This window comes from Wyeomyia smithii, chromosome 2, assembly GCF_029784165.1.
Source record: "Wyeomyia smithii strain HCP4-BCI-WySm-NY-G18 chromosome 2, ASM2978416v1, whole genome shotgun sequence".
Classification (NCBI taxonomy): Eukaryota; Metazoa; Arthropoda; class Insecta; order Diptera; family Culicidae; genus Wyeomyia; species Wyeomyia smithii.
The window spans coordinates 30242268-30260336 of record NC_073695.1 but is presented as its reverse complement, the minus strand read 5'-3'; the positions used below and the strand labels follow the sequence as shown (position 1 = coordinate 30260336).

The following is an 18069-nucleotide window of genomic DNA, read 5'->3' as shown; positions in this document are numbered from 1 at the left end:
TTTGCGACCCTATTACAGATATAGTTGACGTGGCTCTTGAACGTAAGTTTCTCAACCATAACCATAACCGCTCCGATCGACTCGCCGTAGACCCCCAGTGTTGTGTCGTTCGCAAAACCGACGATCACAACCCCCGCAGGGAACCTTAGCTTCAACATTCCGTCGTACATGACATTCCACAACATCGTACCCAGTATATAACCTTGCGGTACTCCTGTCGCAATTGGGACGCACTTCTGATCCAGTAGTCGATTCTGGAAATAGACACTGTTTTCTCACTGTATGCCTCGGGTCTTTATTTTGCTGGAAAATGCAGTTATCCTCCAGCCCCATTTTAATCATGCATTCTTCCAGGTTCTAGTATAAAACGGCCATGGTAACCATCGGCAGTCATAATACCCTGAGTTGAGTTTAACCTCTCATCTGGTCTCGAGGTACGATGGTGGTCTATCAAGCCAGTCCGCTTGGGAGAGATTGTTAGTGTCAGTAGGGTCGTAGCGCTAGCCCTGCAATTGTTCTGTACACTTTATCAGTTGGCTGCGAAGTTTGTGCCAAATAAACAGAGCAACACGAGCCACCTCGGCTCTAGTTCTGATTAAGAAGAAGAGGAATACGTTAAGTTGCCGGTCCTGGAGGCTCTCGTCGTTCTTCCCCCACTCGGAGTCACCTTTTCTTGTTAAACAACTCGAGCCTGGACTCGTCGACCCCAGAACTCTACCAGCTTGTTGACATCAAAGATGACTAGAACAAGATACCTGACTTTTGCAGAATTCGTCGGACATGATTGTCGCTGCGCGTGAGCAAAAGTCAAACTAATTTATACACCGTTAATTTGATGTATACTTGACGTCAAAATCAACTGACGACAAGGCCAAGACATGACTGCTGAAAGGTGAATCAATTTTTTTTAGTATCCATGTGGACGACTGTACGGTGCTGCCATCTTAAAAACGATAATAATGTGTACGAATATTTAGTTTTCAAACATAAAACCTTCCGGAAGAATCATTTAAAATTAAGCGTACCATCAGAACTTCCTGATAACCACTATGAGCACACTCTACAGCCAAGTTTTCCACTCTTATCGAGATTAATAAAGTTAATAATTAACGATTAAGCTTCTACAAATATTTCCACCAAAAACCAAACGCGAAATTCCGAGGTTGATAAGGCAATCATAATAATAACAATAGAACCTCTCTAGAAGCACTTGGAAATCGTCTCATATTCTATTGGCGGATGCGGATGGCGTCACCTCTTTAAGAGCGACATCAAGTCATTGCGCTCTGCTACTTACAATAAGTTCAATTTAACTTTTCATTGCTTGACAGCAACCACATTAGCTAAAGTTTATTGTTCTACTTTACACAAACCATAACATTTGCTTCATATTTATATGAATATGTGCCGGGTTTGTATATTCTGTTATTTTTAACAACAACCGAAAATGTGAGAAAATGATATCTTAATACATGACAATATAGCGTTGACGAGAGTGTTGTACATAATTCATGTCGTCGCTACTTTCGGAAGTATCATCTACACTACTTTAAATTACAATTCCCCAGGGGGCATTTTCTGTGATATACAAAGACACTCGAGAATTATAAACGCGACTTTCATGTTACTTGGCTTACGACATATCAAACTTTAAGTTTTGGTAGAATGGGACCTGAAAATAAATATAACCCCTCAATATAAACCCCCACTCTGACAGTCAATTTCATACTTTTTTTTTGTACTTTAAAGAGCAAAGAATATGGCAATACCATTAAGTGCGTGTTATCTTAAGCGTCGAGCTGACCAAACTGCTACACCTTTTTCATATACAATCTTGAACAGCTCATGCAATCTTGATGACGGACTATGCACGATAAATCGGTTTTGCTCTTACTTACAATTTTATGAGAATTTAAGTCATCAGATGGCAGCACTAACCGTCGGAAAGTGGTCGTGTTCAAAATGTATGAAAAATCTAGAAGTTAAGTATCTTGTTCTAGTTATCTTTGTTGACATAGTCTCCCGCAAACTAAAATCGTTATTTTTGTTGGTGTTGTTGGTCATCGGTCTCGTTCTGACGTAGTATCTCTACAAGTCCCGTTCCACCAAGCGTCATCGAACGGACTGTACTGCCGCTATTCACATAATAGTCCTATGTAAAAGTTGCGAGTCCTGTGTAAATTTTGCGAAAATGGGTCCATTTTAGCATGTTTTTCAAGAATAGCCATTAAAAAAGTGAGGTTTGATTCCCACAACCTCGATTTTAATGGCTACTCTTGTAGAGCATGCCAAAATGGACCCATTTCCGCAACAAACAAGAAAACATAGGACTTTTACATAGGACTGTTATGCGAATAGCGGCAGTGTACAGGTTTAGATCCAATCTTTCCTTTTACACCCGAATGATTAGATACGCTAATCATTCACGCATCAAGCTCTAAACACAATTGATACGTTGCGGCTGCGTTTGCGGCAATTTGATAATAAGCCCATAGATTTTCTGTCAAATTAATGTCAACGCAACGCAAACGTATCCATTGTGCTTGGGCCTTCAGTCTTTTGTTTCGGTCCTCCCCCTGGTCAATCGTCGACGCTGTCGAGCATCTGATCCTGTGTTGAGATTTGCTTGTCAGATGTAAACAACCAGCTGTCAAATCCGAGGGGTGCGTGAATGAAAATAACATGGTAAAACAAGTAGTAGTAGAATTAAATGGGAACATAACCAATTATTAATAATCAACTCCATTCTACTAAGACGCTCAAACAAAAAAAAAATTTATTTGATGGTAAAACAAACTTACACAAGTGGATTTATTTCACAAATGGCAGAACCAGTGATGTTTCAAATGGAAGACATTTAACCAACCCGGTGGCATCGGCCTTGTTTCCTGAAGCTGCCGTGAAAGACAGTGGCGCTAGTCTTATCTATGTTTTTGAAGGTTTGTTCACACAGAAGTGTAAGCATGACGAACGAAGCATAATATATGTTGTACGCTCGAATCAATTTAATCATTTAAAAATAAAGGTCAGCTTAGCTTTGTAAATGTTCAAAAGTAGCGTAGATATTTTATCTCATTCACACATACGTTGAGATGTTAATCATTAAATCATCGCGCGATGTCAGCTGCCTGCAAGAAACATCACCGTTCGAAATCGGCAAGAATAACGTTGTGTACATTCTATAATAATGCAACGCGTTCATTTTTTGTTTCATCAAGCAAAGCACTTGACGTTATGTGCAATAAATAATACATCACCCGAAAACAACACATAAACACACTGCCGCTGAACACCGATACTGTATGCACGTATGAACACTGCTTTTTTTCGTGTTTCGATGAATCAGCTGTCAAAATTGATCCAGTGATCCAGCTAATGTTGGCTTCACTTATGTTGTACGTAAACGTCAGTGATGCCACCGGGTTGCATTTGACCTACGATCAGAGACTTCTTATTTTGTGAAGACATTGGAAAATGTGTGATAATATTTTTTAAGCCTTCGGGTGGTTTTCACCAAAGTCTATGTTTATTATATAGAGTCTCGCAAAGATGAACCCAAGGGAACCACAACAGTGTCAAACTTGATAAAGAACATGAGTTTTTCCGAAGTTTTACTAACACATATTAATCCAACATTAAACCTGTACACTGGTTCAGTTAAATTAAACAAAGCATCACTGGTGTAATCTTTCAAAACAGTGTACCTTGTGAAGAATTTCAAAAAATGATATTCGCTTATGCATGGTGAAAAACAGAACTGTATAGTTCTTGGCAACAAACGGCACAAAAACTGTGTTGCCGAAACGATAGATTTTCTCTTTGCGCGACTCTATATACACATAGACTCTGGTTTTCACCTGACGCATCGAGCGGAGAAAGATATGTGAAAACATCCCATGACCTGGCATCACTGGGCAGAACGGTGTACAACACACTTAACTGCACAATGATTTCTCGGTAAGAAAAATACCGAACTACTTGGAAACTTTTTAGTTTACCGTTGTTCCGTAAAAAAATTACTGAGAAATCGGAAACCGAACGTGTTTACCGGAATACCGTAAATTTGTTTACCGAAAAAATCTATAAAATAGAGAATTTACGAGTCCAGTAAACTAAAATACCGAAACTCGGAACCCTGACATCATTTAACCGAGATTTCGTCGAACAAAAAAGATCTTACCGAGATTCCGAAAAACAGAACTGTCAAAATAACGAGTGCTTCATTAACAGTTTTGTTCGTGTTCAGGTGTAGATGGTAAACGAGCAGGTTTTGCAGCTGATTATTATTATTATGAAAAAATCTGCAGACTGAATTAAATATTGAGTAAGTATACTTTTTTGACGTGGGACTACGTCTTTCTTCACTATACTAAGGTACATTCTGGGAAAACTGGATTGAACATTAGATGCTAATAGCGCTCAAACAACTGTTCCGATTTCAATAGTTAATATACCGTTGGAAAGCTAAAACGTACAAGATTTGCATAAGAGTGCGTCTTGAGCTGCCCGACAGATCAGACGTATTTTCGGTTGCTTGTGGACTGGTCTTTGACTGCCTATAGCTTCAAAGTTTGTGTTTTGTCAGTGTGTCTTTTAAAGATTACCTGGAAGTTAACTTACATCAGTCTTTCTCAAGACTACCTATTTCTTTCTTTCTCAATACTTGCAATTTGATATTATTCTTGAACTTTTTTCGTATCACCTGAAATGGCAGGACGAAAAAAGAAACCACGCATCGCTACGGGGAGGAAAAGAGAGGCATCTCTTTCTGAAACTAGCTTATGCAGTGAAAATTTATATGATATTCTGCCTGAGCAAGAAGCCGGAGAAATTGAAATGTTCGAAAGTAAAACGATTCAAGTGAAATTTCTGTAAAAAAGGAGAAAGTTCCACCTATTGTGGTAACTATTGCTTCTGAGTTTAATATTTTTAAAAGAGAACTTTCTACGTTTCTCTCCGACGTCAAAGTTACTTATCAAATTGGCCGAAGAGGCGAATGCCGTTTACTGGCCCAAACATTGAAAGATTGGAATCGTTATTCAGTATTTAACTGAAAAGATGTATAAATTTTACATATGATACGAAGAGCGCCAAGCCGTTCAAGGTCGTATTGAAAGATCTCACCAATGATCAGACCGTTGATGAGATTACTTTGACAGAATTACTTGGTATAGCCCCTACCCAAGTAATTCCGATGAAACGAAAATCACGAGGCGAAAACAGTCAGCGAACTGGAATTTTCCTTGTAAATTATTTTATTCATTTTAACCGCAGTGAGGTTAATAACTTAAAATTTTTTGAAAAAGCACATGCTTTATATAACGTGCGTGTAAAACGGGAATTATATCTAAAGTTTGGCGGAGGTGAAAAGCATATCACCCAATGCCGTGTTTGTCAACGTTATGGCCATGGTTCAAAGTTTTGTAACATGGACCAAAAATGCCTCATTTGTGGAGACTCTTCTCACAAAAAGGACACATGTCCTGTGAAAGAGAGTAAAAATTTTCGCTGTGCGAATTATAACGGCAACCATATGTCAAATTTTTATCAATGCCCATTCCGTTTAGCAATTGTTAAGGCAAGGCAAGGTAAACAAAATTCAATTTCTCAATTAAAACCAACTTCAAAACAAAATTCTCCAAGCGTACCAGTGACGCATAGTTTACCTACTCCTTTGCATATCCGTTTAACTTATGCATAGGTTACAGGTAGTTCGAACATTATACCGCCTAGTGTTGGTAGTTCGAAAATGACCGTTAATGTGGGTAAGCAAAACACGCTAGAAAATAATTGTACACCTATTACTCCAGCTAATATTGCTGCCGAAAATATTTTTTTAAATGTCAACTGCCTGGGGCCTATTACGGCAGGTAAACTTTCTTTTTTGCAACAGGCAATGTTCGATCTTATGAACGCCATGTTTCAGGCAAAATCAATGTTTGAAGCCATTCAAATAGGCACAAATTTCACTATTAAAATTGTTTCTAATTTAAAATTTAGCAATGATTTTAAATAAAACAATTAAAATATTAAATTGGAATGCTCGCTCATTGAAGGCCAAAGAGCTTTTTAATTTTTTAACAGTAAATAATGTGCATATTGCAATTACTACTGAAACATTTTTGAAACCTAACATAAAATTAAAATATGATCCCAATTACGTGGTTCATAGATATGATAGGATTCAGGGTTCCGGCGGTGGAGTTGCAATTGTTATTCATCGCCGAATCAAACATCGTGTTCTTCCCCATCTTGAGACGAAAGTTATTGAAACTTTGGGAATTGAAGTTCAAACTGAACTTGGAATTTTATTTATTGCCGCAGCATATTTACCATTTCAATGCACACGCGAGCACAAAAATTATATTAAAGGTGATTTACAAAAACTCACCAGAAATCGTTCGAAATTTTTTATAATCGGCGATTTTAACGCTAAACATCGTTCATGGAATAATTCTCAAAGAAATTCCAATGGCAAAATTTTATTCAATGATTGTTCTTCAGGATACTATTCTATTTTGTCTCCGAATAGTCCTACATGCTTTTCTTCTGTAAGAAACCCTTCAACAATTGATTTGGTGCTAACAGATCAAAGTCATGTATGTAGTGATTTGATCACACATGCTGACTTTGATTCTGACCATCTTCCAATAACTTTTTCTTTATCACATGAATCAGTTTTAAACCCTGTGAGCTCTGTTTTTAATTATAACAAGGCTAATTGGGAAAGATACAAAACTCATATTGAGAGAAATTTCAATAATGAGCTTGATTTGCAAAACGAAGTGAATATTGATTCCGCTTTGGAAGCATTAAAATATGCAATTGTTGATGCCAGGAATTATTCTGTTCCAAAGGCTCAAGTGAAATTTGATTCACCAATAATTGACGAAAATCTTCAACTTCTTATTCGTTTGAAAAATGTCCGCAGACGTCAATATCAACGTTCTTGTGACCCTGTTATTAAAACTATTTATAAAGATTTACAGAAAGAGATTAAACATAGATTAACTCTTCTGAGAAATCAAAAGTTTGAGACTAAAGTTGAAAAATTGAAACCATATTCAAAACCTTTTTGGAAGCTGTCGAAGATTCTTAAGAAACCTTCAAAGCCTATTCCAGGTTTAAAAGATGGTGAACGTTTTCTTGTATCCAATGAAAAAAAAAGGCTCAAAGACTTGCTCAGCAGTTTGAGAGTGTTCATAACTCAAATTTGAATTTTGTGAGTCCAATTGAAAATGAAGTCACACGTCAATTTGATTCAATTTCTTCCCAGAATTTTTTACCTGCAGAAATAATTGAAACTAACTTGAATGAGATAAAATCAATTACTGAAAATTTTAAAAATATGAAAGCACCTGGTGACGATGGAATCTTTAATATACTAATCAAACATCTCCCTGAGAGCACAATGGAATTTTTAGTGAAAATTTTCAATTGCTGCTTCAAAATTGCATATTTTCCCAAATTATGGAAAAATGCAAAAATTACTCCAATTTTAAAACCGGAAAAGAACCCAGCTGAAGTTTCAAGTTATCGACCAATCAGTTTGCTTTCTTCAATAAGTAAACTGTTTGAGAGAATTATTCTTAACAGAATGATGTCACACATCAACGAAAATTCAATTTTTGCAAATGAACAGTTTGGATTTCGCCATGGGCATTCCACAACTCATCAATTGCTCAGAGTTACTAATATGATACGAGCTAACAAATCTGAGGGTTATTCCACTGGAGCTGCTCTTTTAGACATAGAAAAAGCATTCGACACTGTTTGGCATAAAGGTTTGATTGCGAAATTGAAAACTTTTGATTTTTCAATTTTCCTAATCAAAATTTTAAAAAAATATCTTACTGATCGAACTCTGCAGGTTGTCTAGCAGAATTTAAAATCTGATAGATTTCCTGTCAGAGCAGGTGTACCTCAAGGTTCAGTCTTGGGTCCAGTCCTGTACAACATATTCACTTCAGATCTTCCTGATTTGTCCCAGGATGCACAAAGTCATTGTTCTGCGATGACACAAGCATTTCCGTAAAAGGAAAAAGTCTTCGTGTCATATGCAGTCGATTGCAGAAAAGTTTAGATATTTTTTCTTCCTACTTGCAAAAGTGGAAAATCTCTCCCAATGCTTCTGAAACTCAAATGATAATTTTTCCGCATAAGCCTAGGGCTTCTTTCCTCAAGCCAAACAATAATCACGTTGTCAAGATGAATGGGGTTATTTTAAGTTGGTCCGACAAGGTTAAGTACTTGGGACTAATTTATGATAAAAAACTTATTTTCAAAAAACTTATTACAAGCCAAGTGCATCAAATATACGAGATGTTTATATCATCTCATTAACAGGAATTCTAAACTTTGTTTAAAGAACAAACTTTTGATTTACAAACAAATTTTTAGACCAGCATTGCTTTATGCTGTACCGATCTGGTCAAGTTGTTGTTCAACAAGGAAGAAAACGCTCCAAAGGATTCAGAATAAAATTCTGAAAATGATTTTGAAGCGTCCTCCTTGGTTTGGTACACTCGAATTACATAGACTTACTGGTGTTGAACCATTAGAAGCTATGTCAAATAAAATTATTAACAATTTTCGACAAAAATCGTTGCAATCCTCAATTGCTACGATAAGCTCTCTTTATAGCCAATAAGTTAGCAATTAAGTTAGTTGTAAGCTTACTTCCCCTTTTCTGACAAGTAGGTTTAAATCCCTACGAATGATAAGTCCTACTTGCGAAAGCAAACAAATCCTAACAGTTAAAATTACAAATTTCTAACAGTGTTGAAAAGTCACCATTTGTGATTGGACACACATACTCATTATTTACTAATATTTATCATAAATACTTATGCTACTAACAAATCCCCCCTTTAAAAAAAAAAAACAAGATTTGCATAACATGATAATTTTAGCTACCATTTTCTAATTAATCCGCGAAAATTGCGCGAAAGTTTGAAGGTCGAATATCCACATACATTTTTCATACGATTGGTATATTTCCCTAACGCGAACTTCAAAAACATAGACGAAATGATTTCACGCATTCAGTCATTGGCTAGCAATGCCAGCCAATTGGCATCGCATTCATCACCCAACGTAAGCGACGAAGAAAGAAAGCAGAGATGCTTTCACGTGATTGGTTTTTCCCCAATCAATGTTCCCCACATTGAGTGACGCTATAAAAGGACATTCCGTGTTGGGAGAAGTTCGTTCACTGATCGACTGGCAAAGCGACCAGTTCGGCTTCTCTTCGATCTGAGTTGGACCCCACCAGTGGTAATCTAATTCAGATATCGTTGTTGGAATACAGCCCGAAAGTGGACGTGATCGGCACTGGGGACCATTGGAAGCCGTTGGAAGGAACCATTGGAAGACTTGGAAGCCGTTTGGATGCTGCCGATAAGAATTTGTGTAGGTATAGTGTGTCGTATACCAAGTGTGTGTGTCTGAGTAGCGTGTAGCGTGCGTGAGTAGCGTGTGTGTGAGTAGCGTGTGTACGTGTGTGTGTGAGTAGCGTATGTATGTGTGTGTGAGTAGTGTGTGTGTGTGAGTAGTGTGTGTGTGTGTGAGTAGTATGTGTGTAGGTAGTGTGTGTGTGTGTGTGTGTGTGTGTGTGTGTGAGTAGTGTGTGTGTGAGTAGTGTGTGTGTATGAGTAGTGTGTGTGTGTGTGTGTGTGTGAGTAGTGTGTGTGTGTGAGTAGTGTGTGTGTGTGTGTGAGTAGTGTGTGTCTGTGAGTAGTGTGTGTGTGTGTGTGTGAGTAGTGTGTGTGTGTGAGTAGTGTGTGTGTGAGTAGTGTGTGTGTATATATGTGTGTGTGTGTGAGTGACGTGTGTGTGAGTAACGTGTGTGTATGTGTGAGTGGCGTGTGTATGTAAGTGGTGTGTGGGTGTGTGTATATGTGTGTGTGTAAGTAGCGTGGGTGTGTCTGAGGATCGTGTGCTTGCGAGAAGTGTGTGTGTATATAGCGTGTGTGTAAAACGTGTATGTGTGTATAACATGTGTGTGCAAAAATGCATTCATCCGAGGTAAATTTATTTATGACAGAATACTTTTATAGGCAACAAGTTAATTATTTTTCCTATTAGTTTGTATGCTATGGTTTATGACAGGTGTATGTGTTTTTTTTGTTCATGGATTGTTGTGTATGGTATTTGTACGTTTGGTGTGTGTTATATACTATGGTTATGGCAGAATTAAATCTTTACACCCACAATAGTCCCACGTCAAGCCTACGTTTGTGCACTCAAGCATATACCCTTTAACTTTTTTAGATCTTGTTTTTTTTTTGCTGCGAAAAATATTTTAAGACAAAGGATTAATTCAATTCTTCCTTCACTCCTTTTGTAGGATGGAAGTTGCAAAGTGGTAGTTGTTACTTTATTTCCTGGAAGCAATACAACTGTCCCGTTTACACTAATGCTCTGTTTAATTGAATCAGTTGACCTAATAAAGAATAAATTTATTTGTATATCTAATTGATTTTTATCATATTCAGGGTTTATCTGAAAAAATCGCACAATACGTGCTTTAGTAAATTTTACTGAAGTTCTAGTAATAATTTGACAGTTAAAAATCATTTAAAATCTGTCCACGTGGTATGTGGATGGCCCAAAGCGCGTGAAGTTGTTGTTAAAACTTGTAATGAATAATGAATAATGAATAATGAATAATGAATAAGGAATAATGAAAAATGAATAATGAATAATGAATAATGAATAATGAATAATGAATAATGAAAAATGAATGATGAATGATGAATAATGAATAATGAATAGTGAATAATGAAAAGTAAATAATGAATAATGAATAATGAATAATGAATAATGAATAATGAATAATGAATAATGAATAATGAATAATGAATAATGAATAATGAATAATGAATAATGAATAATGAATAATGAATAATGAATAATGAATAATGAATAATGAATAATGAATAATGAATAATGAATAATAAATAATTAATAATGAATAATGAATAATGAAAAATGTATAATGAATGATGAATAATGAATGATGAATAATGAATAATGAATAATGAATAATGAAAAATGAATGATGAATGATGAATAATGAATAATGAATAGTGAATAATGAAAAGTAAATAATGAATAATGAATAATGAATAATGAATAATGAATAATGAATAATGAATAATGAATAATGAATAATGAATAATGAATAATGAATAATGAATAATGAATAATAAATAATAAATAATGAATAATGAATAATGGATAATGAATAATGAATGATGAGTAATGAATAACGAATAATGAATGATGAACATTGAATAATGAATGATGAAAATCAAAAAATGAATTATAAATGATGAATGACGAATGACAAATCAATTATGAATGCTGAACAATGGTTTATGAATGATGAATCTATGATTACGGGTGATGAAAGATCATGCATGATTATGGTAAGGAATAAAAAGTCTCTGAAAGATAGTCTGAAAAATTTTGCTGGATTATTCCAATCAATCATATCAATTATTGTGTTGGACACACAAACCGACTTTAAAAATGCTAGAGATTTATAAATTTTTAAGAGTCATCTGAAGTTGAAAGGCAAACCTGTCAATATGAACTAACGGTTCATTCGAACAAGTACTTTTACGGATATCCTTTCTATCACCCTTATCTGCACATGCGCTCGAATGATATGCGATACGCACTGCTGTAGACAAGTAAATGAACAAGTCCAATTTGTTTGATAATACCAATCAGATGGGAACGTGTTCATTTTGACACTTATCTATCTCTGTTGCTGCACACGACATCGCTGCAGGGCAGTTCTTTGTCCTTCCTCGTACGAAATTCTGAGAATTTTGACAGAATGTTTTCTTTCGTTTTCCAACAATTTGTTTTCGCCTGAAAACTATACAATCGATATATTTAGTTTAAACTCGATTCTAAAGCAACGGTGGAACAGAAGGGCAATTCTTACGCATGCATTTTTAGAGTGAAAATTCATTGAAAGGAAGAAAAGGAGTCCTTAGTGTGGTTGTTTCAGAGGTGAAAATTGTGTTACCACTGAGTTGCGTTACATTAGTGGCTGTATTTCTGTACGCAAAAGAGAATTGGGGAGGCGATAGCAAAAGTGCGGCTTGGCTTGAATTTCTTTTCTAGCATAATGATGAAAAAATGTCAATTATAATAGCAATTGTTTTCATGGGATGCTTAGAAACAGGTAAAGCTAACTTCACCTCCTGATAAATATGTAAACATATAAAACTACACTACGCTTGCAGGTTTGTCGCAGTATCTGACCAACACTGTGCACAAAACGCCTGCCGCAGCGGAGAAAGTAAATAGCCTTTGGTGTTTTTCGTGCAACGCGACAGAGGATGGTGAAGCCTGCATTGAGCTGGTGGGAAATCATTCGTCCTTTACGAAAAAATGCTCGGGTGACGAGTTGATCTGTATGGTGGGTAGAATAAACATTCAATTATTAATCATATTGGATCTCTTTTTGGTTATATTTTTTTTTCTAGGTCAAACAATTCTCCTACACAACGCATACCAGTAATTCGAACGTTTCGGAACCAAAACTGTGGTCCCTCGAGCGAAAATGTACCAACGCGTGTGAACCGGGATGCATAATTATAGGCGAGCGGACAAAGTTATATGCCTGCACTAGCTGCTGCGCCGGTATACTATGCAACACGGGAAAAGCCCGCTCCAATAATATTTTTTCACAGTTTCGCAGTGAATTACTTCTTGAGTTTGTGGTCGCCTTGTCCATCACTCGACTTTTAAACGATATCTCATGGTTTTCTTACAGTGTGCCAAGATAAAAAAACGAATTTTCATGTCATTCTATATTTCGAGTTTTGCAAACATTAGTGTATAGATAAAAGTTTTAGGAATCCACTATAAATGAAAGGTGAAGACGAACTATTCTTATAAATGTTTGAAAAAAGGTCAACCTGTGCAAGTTTCGTTAGCACTTTCCATAAAAATACTGATGCCAAAATAAAAAAGAAAGCTTTATGTTTTTCGAGTCACATTTTAAGAGATCTGATTTGGATCAATCTTAACGTCTTCAATCTGAGAACAAACGTTTTATGTCTGTTAATATTGAATAACCAGATCGAACCTTTGCTTACTGAGCATGACAGTTTAACCATGATATCTATTTTCTCCATATTCGATTGCTTTTAGTAGTAAACATACTTCTTACTAAACTAAAAAGTATCCCGATAAACTTTTATCCGAACTTAGGAATAAACGATGGGCCAAATAAACGTTTAGAGATAAGTTCCAGAATAAAAATAATAATTCAATGAATTCAAAAATGGCCAAAAAATACAAGAGTTGCCAAAAGATAGACATTATTATTATGCACGCCAATTGAGAAACAGTTTTTACTATTTATTTTGAATGTAGTACATTGAACGCAATAAAGTTTTATTGAAAATCGTAGAAGTTGATACTTTTGTGTGATCCGAAGTCTGACAAATCTTACCAATGGAAAGGGGAGAGGTAAAACAAAAGTTTGTTTTATATATTTTCTAAACAATTAATTTGTCTATCCCGTCCCGGTAAATCCCCAGAAAATAATTTTCAATTTTTTTCTTGATCTGATGGAAGCAATTCGCTATCCCGCATAATCAAAAACCATTGCTGAAGCGGTAAGGATTTTAACTGTACTTAATGAAGTATGGTAACTGTTCGTGATAATGTCTTTCATCAGTTATTACTGTACTAAACTTAATGACTTAAACTATTTATATTCAGTATCCCCAAATAGGATATTGAGCACTGTTTGTCCACCACACCTTCAACGGTTGAAGCTCCATCGAAAAACAAAGAGATATCTTCCAGTAAACGCTGTAGTCGCAGGTGTTTGTCAAACTATAATGAAAGGTAATCAAATTGGTCACAAATCTTTCGGCTTTAGTATTTGTACAATCCTTTTTTTCTATCCAGTATCTCCGAGCAGAACGATGTTGAAGTCCACATTGCACGACGACAAATGCAAAACAGCGCCCCTCGCAGCCTGGAAGAATACAAATCTGATCAGTCACAAAAAGAAATGTGCAAGATGGCTGGCAAGTGATGATATCTGAAGCTGAAAAACAAAAACATGATAGTGCAAAATATAAAGAAATCGCCACTAACAATCTTTATATTCAAAACAATATCACGACTATTCCACGAACGATTATCAGAATATAAATCAATATATATATATATATATATATATATATATATATATATATATATATATATATATATATATATATATATATATATATATATATATATATATATATATATATATATATTTATATATATATATATATATATATATATATATATATATATATATATATATATATATATATATATATATATATATATATATATATATATGTACCATTCATGATATGATACCTGAACAACTGGAAACTACTGCAAAATAACATATTTATACTATTTGAAGAATGGTTTTAGTACAAAATTTTGGATTATCAGTTTACCATATTGTGTATAATATCGAAAAAAATATGTTCGGGAAAATCGCTGTTTTTGAATGGTAACCATACCCAACGCCTAGTTCACCAAATGGTTATTTCTCAGTTCACTATAAACTAGATGGTCAAAACTGAAGCTGATATGGTATGTAAATGGTTATATGACTGTTTTATAAATGGTTAAGATACTATACGGGAAACAATTCGTGTATGGTATTTGTTTATGCGGAATATTTTATAATTAGACGATGTCGACGCAAAATCACGAAATTATAGTTGATGCTTTACACAAACTACATTTAGTATTAAACGGTTTAATACCACGTAAGCTTAAATAAATTCTTTCCTCAAAAAGACATTAACATCTAACTATTTATTCAATGTAAAATATATTCCCACTAGAATGTTCATGAATGCTAACTTTTCTACTGTGCTCTCATCTATTTAGTACATCTTTTAGACCACACGCCATAAACATACAAAACAAAACAAATCTGCGATTTAAAGAGGAAACGTCAAAAACGCTGCCATTATTTTTGTGGCTCGCATCGCGCAGAGTTTTCATCTTCGGTTACATTTTTCGGTAAATCCTTTTTATCAATAAGTATATTTAACAGGAGTATTTTGCAGCTTTTATCTTCTAGATGTTAAGTCACTGAGCGAATTTTAACTCAGGTGGCTCATTCTTCACCCGAAATAATGGTCGTAACGAAGGATATTTATCTTCCAACGGAGGAAGAACTCACCGTTCCGGAGGTTAACCTTTCGGGACCTGCTTTGCGTGCCGGTGCGTTTCATGTTGGCAAAAAGTGCGAAGCAGAAAATAATGTAAGTATCAGGCTATGTGTTTCAGAGTAGGAGATTGCTAGGGGAGTAATGTTCCAGCCCCCGATGCGTGTTATATAATTTTAGAACAGACTAACCTGATCGTTTAATCGAATGCAAACACATTAACAATTAGCTTTTAGTTTTCACCACTAATGTAATTTATTCAACCGATTTAGGAGTTTATGCTATGTCGCCAAGAGCTGGATGATCCGCGAGCTTGCCTGAACGAGGGAAAGGCGGTCACCAATTGTGCATTGGACTTCTTCCGGCAAGTGAAAAAATCGTGCGCCCAAGAATTCACTCAATACGCCAACTGTCTGGATAAAAGCAGCGGCGATTTGAGATTTAAATAGTAAGTGTTGTTTAATGTATCTGGCATGGAATACACTACATTTTTTCGACTCTGACAGCTGCCGCAAGACGCAAGGAGTGTACGACAAATGTGTTCTGGATAAACTCAACATAGAACGACCGGATTATGGTTATTTCACTAGAGCCAAGGTCCACGCTACCGATCGTCCAGCACCACCGAAAAAGGAGAAAACGCTCTACCCGGACGCTACGCCTGGCTTGCCAGACGATTATCCCAGACCGGAAGCTAAGTACGGATCGCGTTTCCATTGGCTAAACTGAGAAAATTTTACTGCTTAGCCCGAGGGCGAAGTATTTGTATAGAATGTTGCAATTTTCTGGTGTGATTTTCACTTGAAAGCAGATTGTCGCAGGTAATTAAAGCAAAAACCAGAAACATATTTTCTTGTTTTCCCGCACTTAGTTCATTGAAGAAGCGTGGCAACGGTGCTTGCCTTGGAAGCCTTTCCAGTTCTAAATTTTTATCTACCCTGATGGCGATTAATTTCGCAACACCGCTTTGCAGAGAGATTTCAGCGAAATGACAATATTAAACAATATTTTAAGCTGCTGTATGATTTTATTTGAAAATTTTAGTTTGGGAAAAGCTCACAATTGCAGTTCTTATGATTGAAAAACATACCTACTACTACTACCAAGTAGGTAGGTAGTAAAGTTTGCAATTTATAACATCCGGTGCTGTTTGAGATTTGCCTGCATAAATATAAATGCCAAAAAAGCTTGAGATGCGATTACAGGATTAAGCAACATTATTACTGCTGCATCGTTCAATAAGCATCGAATCACAAGGCGAACAAAAAATGCATGCCGTCGCTGCTCGCATACTCCACCGGTTTGTTTCCATTCGAGAGGGTGACTGTTGGGCTTTGCGCAATTTTCGATCATGACAACGAAAATGCGCCGGCTGTGACCCCGTTGAATTAGCGATTCGGAAGGTGTGAGAGCATACTTAATGCTAGCGCAATGTTCTTTGTTCATACTGCTGTGTGCCATGCGTCGCGTGCGGTGGTGGTGCGAAATGGGGTAAATGCGTTTAAATTATAATATGCAGCAGCTTTTGGCACAGCAGTCGCATGACATTGTTTGTGATTTTTACTCTTTTTTCAGTGGAGTAAAAAACGATGGTGCCTTTCAAATTAACGACTATTCTACTGTAAGCTTGTAACCTTGCCTTAGTCTCCTGTCTTCTCGATCATAGTGATAGTATTGTATTCAGTTCTAGCTATTGAATTTTAATTCTAGATACCAGTTTCTTAAAATGTGTTTTAAAATATTGCATAAAAAAACTTCGGTGTGCATCATTAGCATGGATGCTTAAGTCTTGAACGTTTAGATTAAAACAAATACACATTACGTATTTTGATATCATTATATTATAATATGAGTGTTGAGTAATTCCATGCAAAAGAAAAAGACGATATTATTGTATTTCCACTTCCTGCTTTCTTACCCAGAGTTTTGATAAAGATGTTTTTGATATTTGTTTTCAATAAAAATTCTTGACTACTTTTCCCATAGAAAAAATATGTATTATATTATATATTTTTCCCTTGTATGACATTCCAATTTAAATAACCCTAACTTAGCGCTTTTTGTCGGCAATGTCGATTGATGCGACAATTGTAAAAAAATACAAAGATGAAAACATTATGTATTGCATTAATTCACGAATCTCCATGCTTCTCGCGACGACGAAAGTTACGAAAGTTTTATGTCGCATTTTTACGGGAAATACCTACAAGCAGTTCCATGTGTGGCTGATTCAAAAAGCAAAGCGAAAAAGAACGTGTAGCATTGCAATAATTTCCATTGAAATAAATAAAAATAATGATTGTAAATCATGTTACCACAGACTAACAGACGTAACACTGGAACCTAGCTCCATCACCGCAAAAAACGTTCATTTCAAATTTTCAATCGAATAACAGTCATCGCGCGAAAACGTCGTCTGGGGCGCTGTCATGCAATCTCATACATATTTTGTAGGTTCCCATTTGACACATGCAGTAACGCTGGCGCTGATGTCGAAATACATGACGCAGCGCGATGCAGATGGTGCTAGTGTTATTAACGTAAAGTACTGCAATCATCCAAACGATGATTTTATTGAAAATTTGTTCGAAGTGTTATGTCTGTTAGTCTGTGATATTACCCTTCTATTATCTTTTATTAGAAAAGAATGACAATCATGTCATTCGGAAAACCGACTTCAGATTCGAGGGCATCATCATCATATGCATACACCATTAAAGCTTGACGAGATCGGAAAATATCTGTATGTATTTGTGACTGATTTTATTAGACAGTGTTTCTTAGCATGCACTGAACTGATTCGAATAAATCCAACAGGAAATGAAAAGTATTTTAGTTCTATTGC

At 35.8% G+C, this 18069-nt stretch overlaps 2 protein-coding genes across 3 annotated transcripts; both read left to right on the top strand.

Annotated features, from left to right (window-relative positions):
- The first annotated feature begins 11737 nt into the window (after positions 1-11737).
- Positions 11738-13440, top strand: LOC129722723 (uncharacterized). The gene is made up of 3 exons (XM_055676414.1): positions 11738-12202; positions 12264-12439; positions 12507-13440. The coding sequence occupies exons 1-3, from the start codon at positions 12157-12159 to the stop codon at positions 12807-12809; spliced, it is 525 nt and encodes a 174-aa protein (XP_055532389.1). The 5' UTR covers positions 11738-12156; the 3' UTR covers positions 12810-13440.
- A 1500-nt stretch (positions 13441-14940) lies between these two features.
- LOC129722722 (NADH dehydrogenase [ubiquinone] 1 alpha subcomplex subunit 8) lies at positions 14941-16072 on the top strand. Of its 2 annotated transcripts, none has more exons than XM_055676412.1 (4): positions 14941-15075; positions 15137-15320; positions 15497-15672; positions 15731-16072. In XM_055676412.1, the coding sequence occupies exons 2-4, from the start codon at positions 15192-15194 to the stop codon at positions 15951-15953; spliced, it is 528 nt and encodes a 175-aa protein (XP_055532387.1). In that variant the 5' UTR covers positions 14941-15075; positions 15137-15191; the 3' UTR covers positions 15954-16072. The 2 variants fall into 2 exon arrangements, with proteins under 2 accessions (XP_055532387.1, XP_055532388.1); XM_055676413.1 differs by having other exon boundaries at positions 15036-15075; positions 15123-15320.
- Positions 16073-18069: the final 1997 nt, after the last annotated feature.

Coding starts and splice junctions, on each gene's coding strand:
- LOC129722723 (XM_055676414.1), top strand. CDS start 12,157: ATGTCAATTATAATAGCAATTGTTTTCATGGGATGCTTAGAAACAG. Junction 12,203..12,263: donor CATGGGATGCTTAGAAACAG/GTAAAGCTAACT, acceptor CTACGCTTGCAG/GTTTGTCGCAGTATCTGACC. Junction 12,440..12,506: donor GTGACGAGTTGATCTGTATG/GTGGGTAGAATA, acceptor TTTTTTTTCTAG/GTCAAACAATTCTCCTACAC.
- LOC129722722 (XM_055676412.1), top strand. CDS start 15,192: ATGGTCGTAACGAAGGATATTTATCTTCCAACGGAGGAAGAACTCACC. Junction 15,321..15,496: donor AGTGCGAAGCAGAAAATAAT/GTAAGTATCAGG, acceptor CAACCGATTTAG/GAGTTTATGCTATGTCGCCA. Junction 15,673..15,730: donor GGCGATTTGAGATTTAAATA/GTAAGTGTTGTT, acceptor CGACTCTGACAG/CTGCCGCAAGACGCAAGGAG.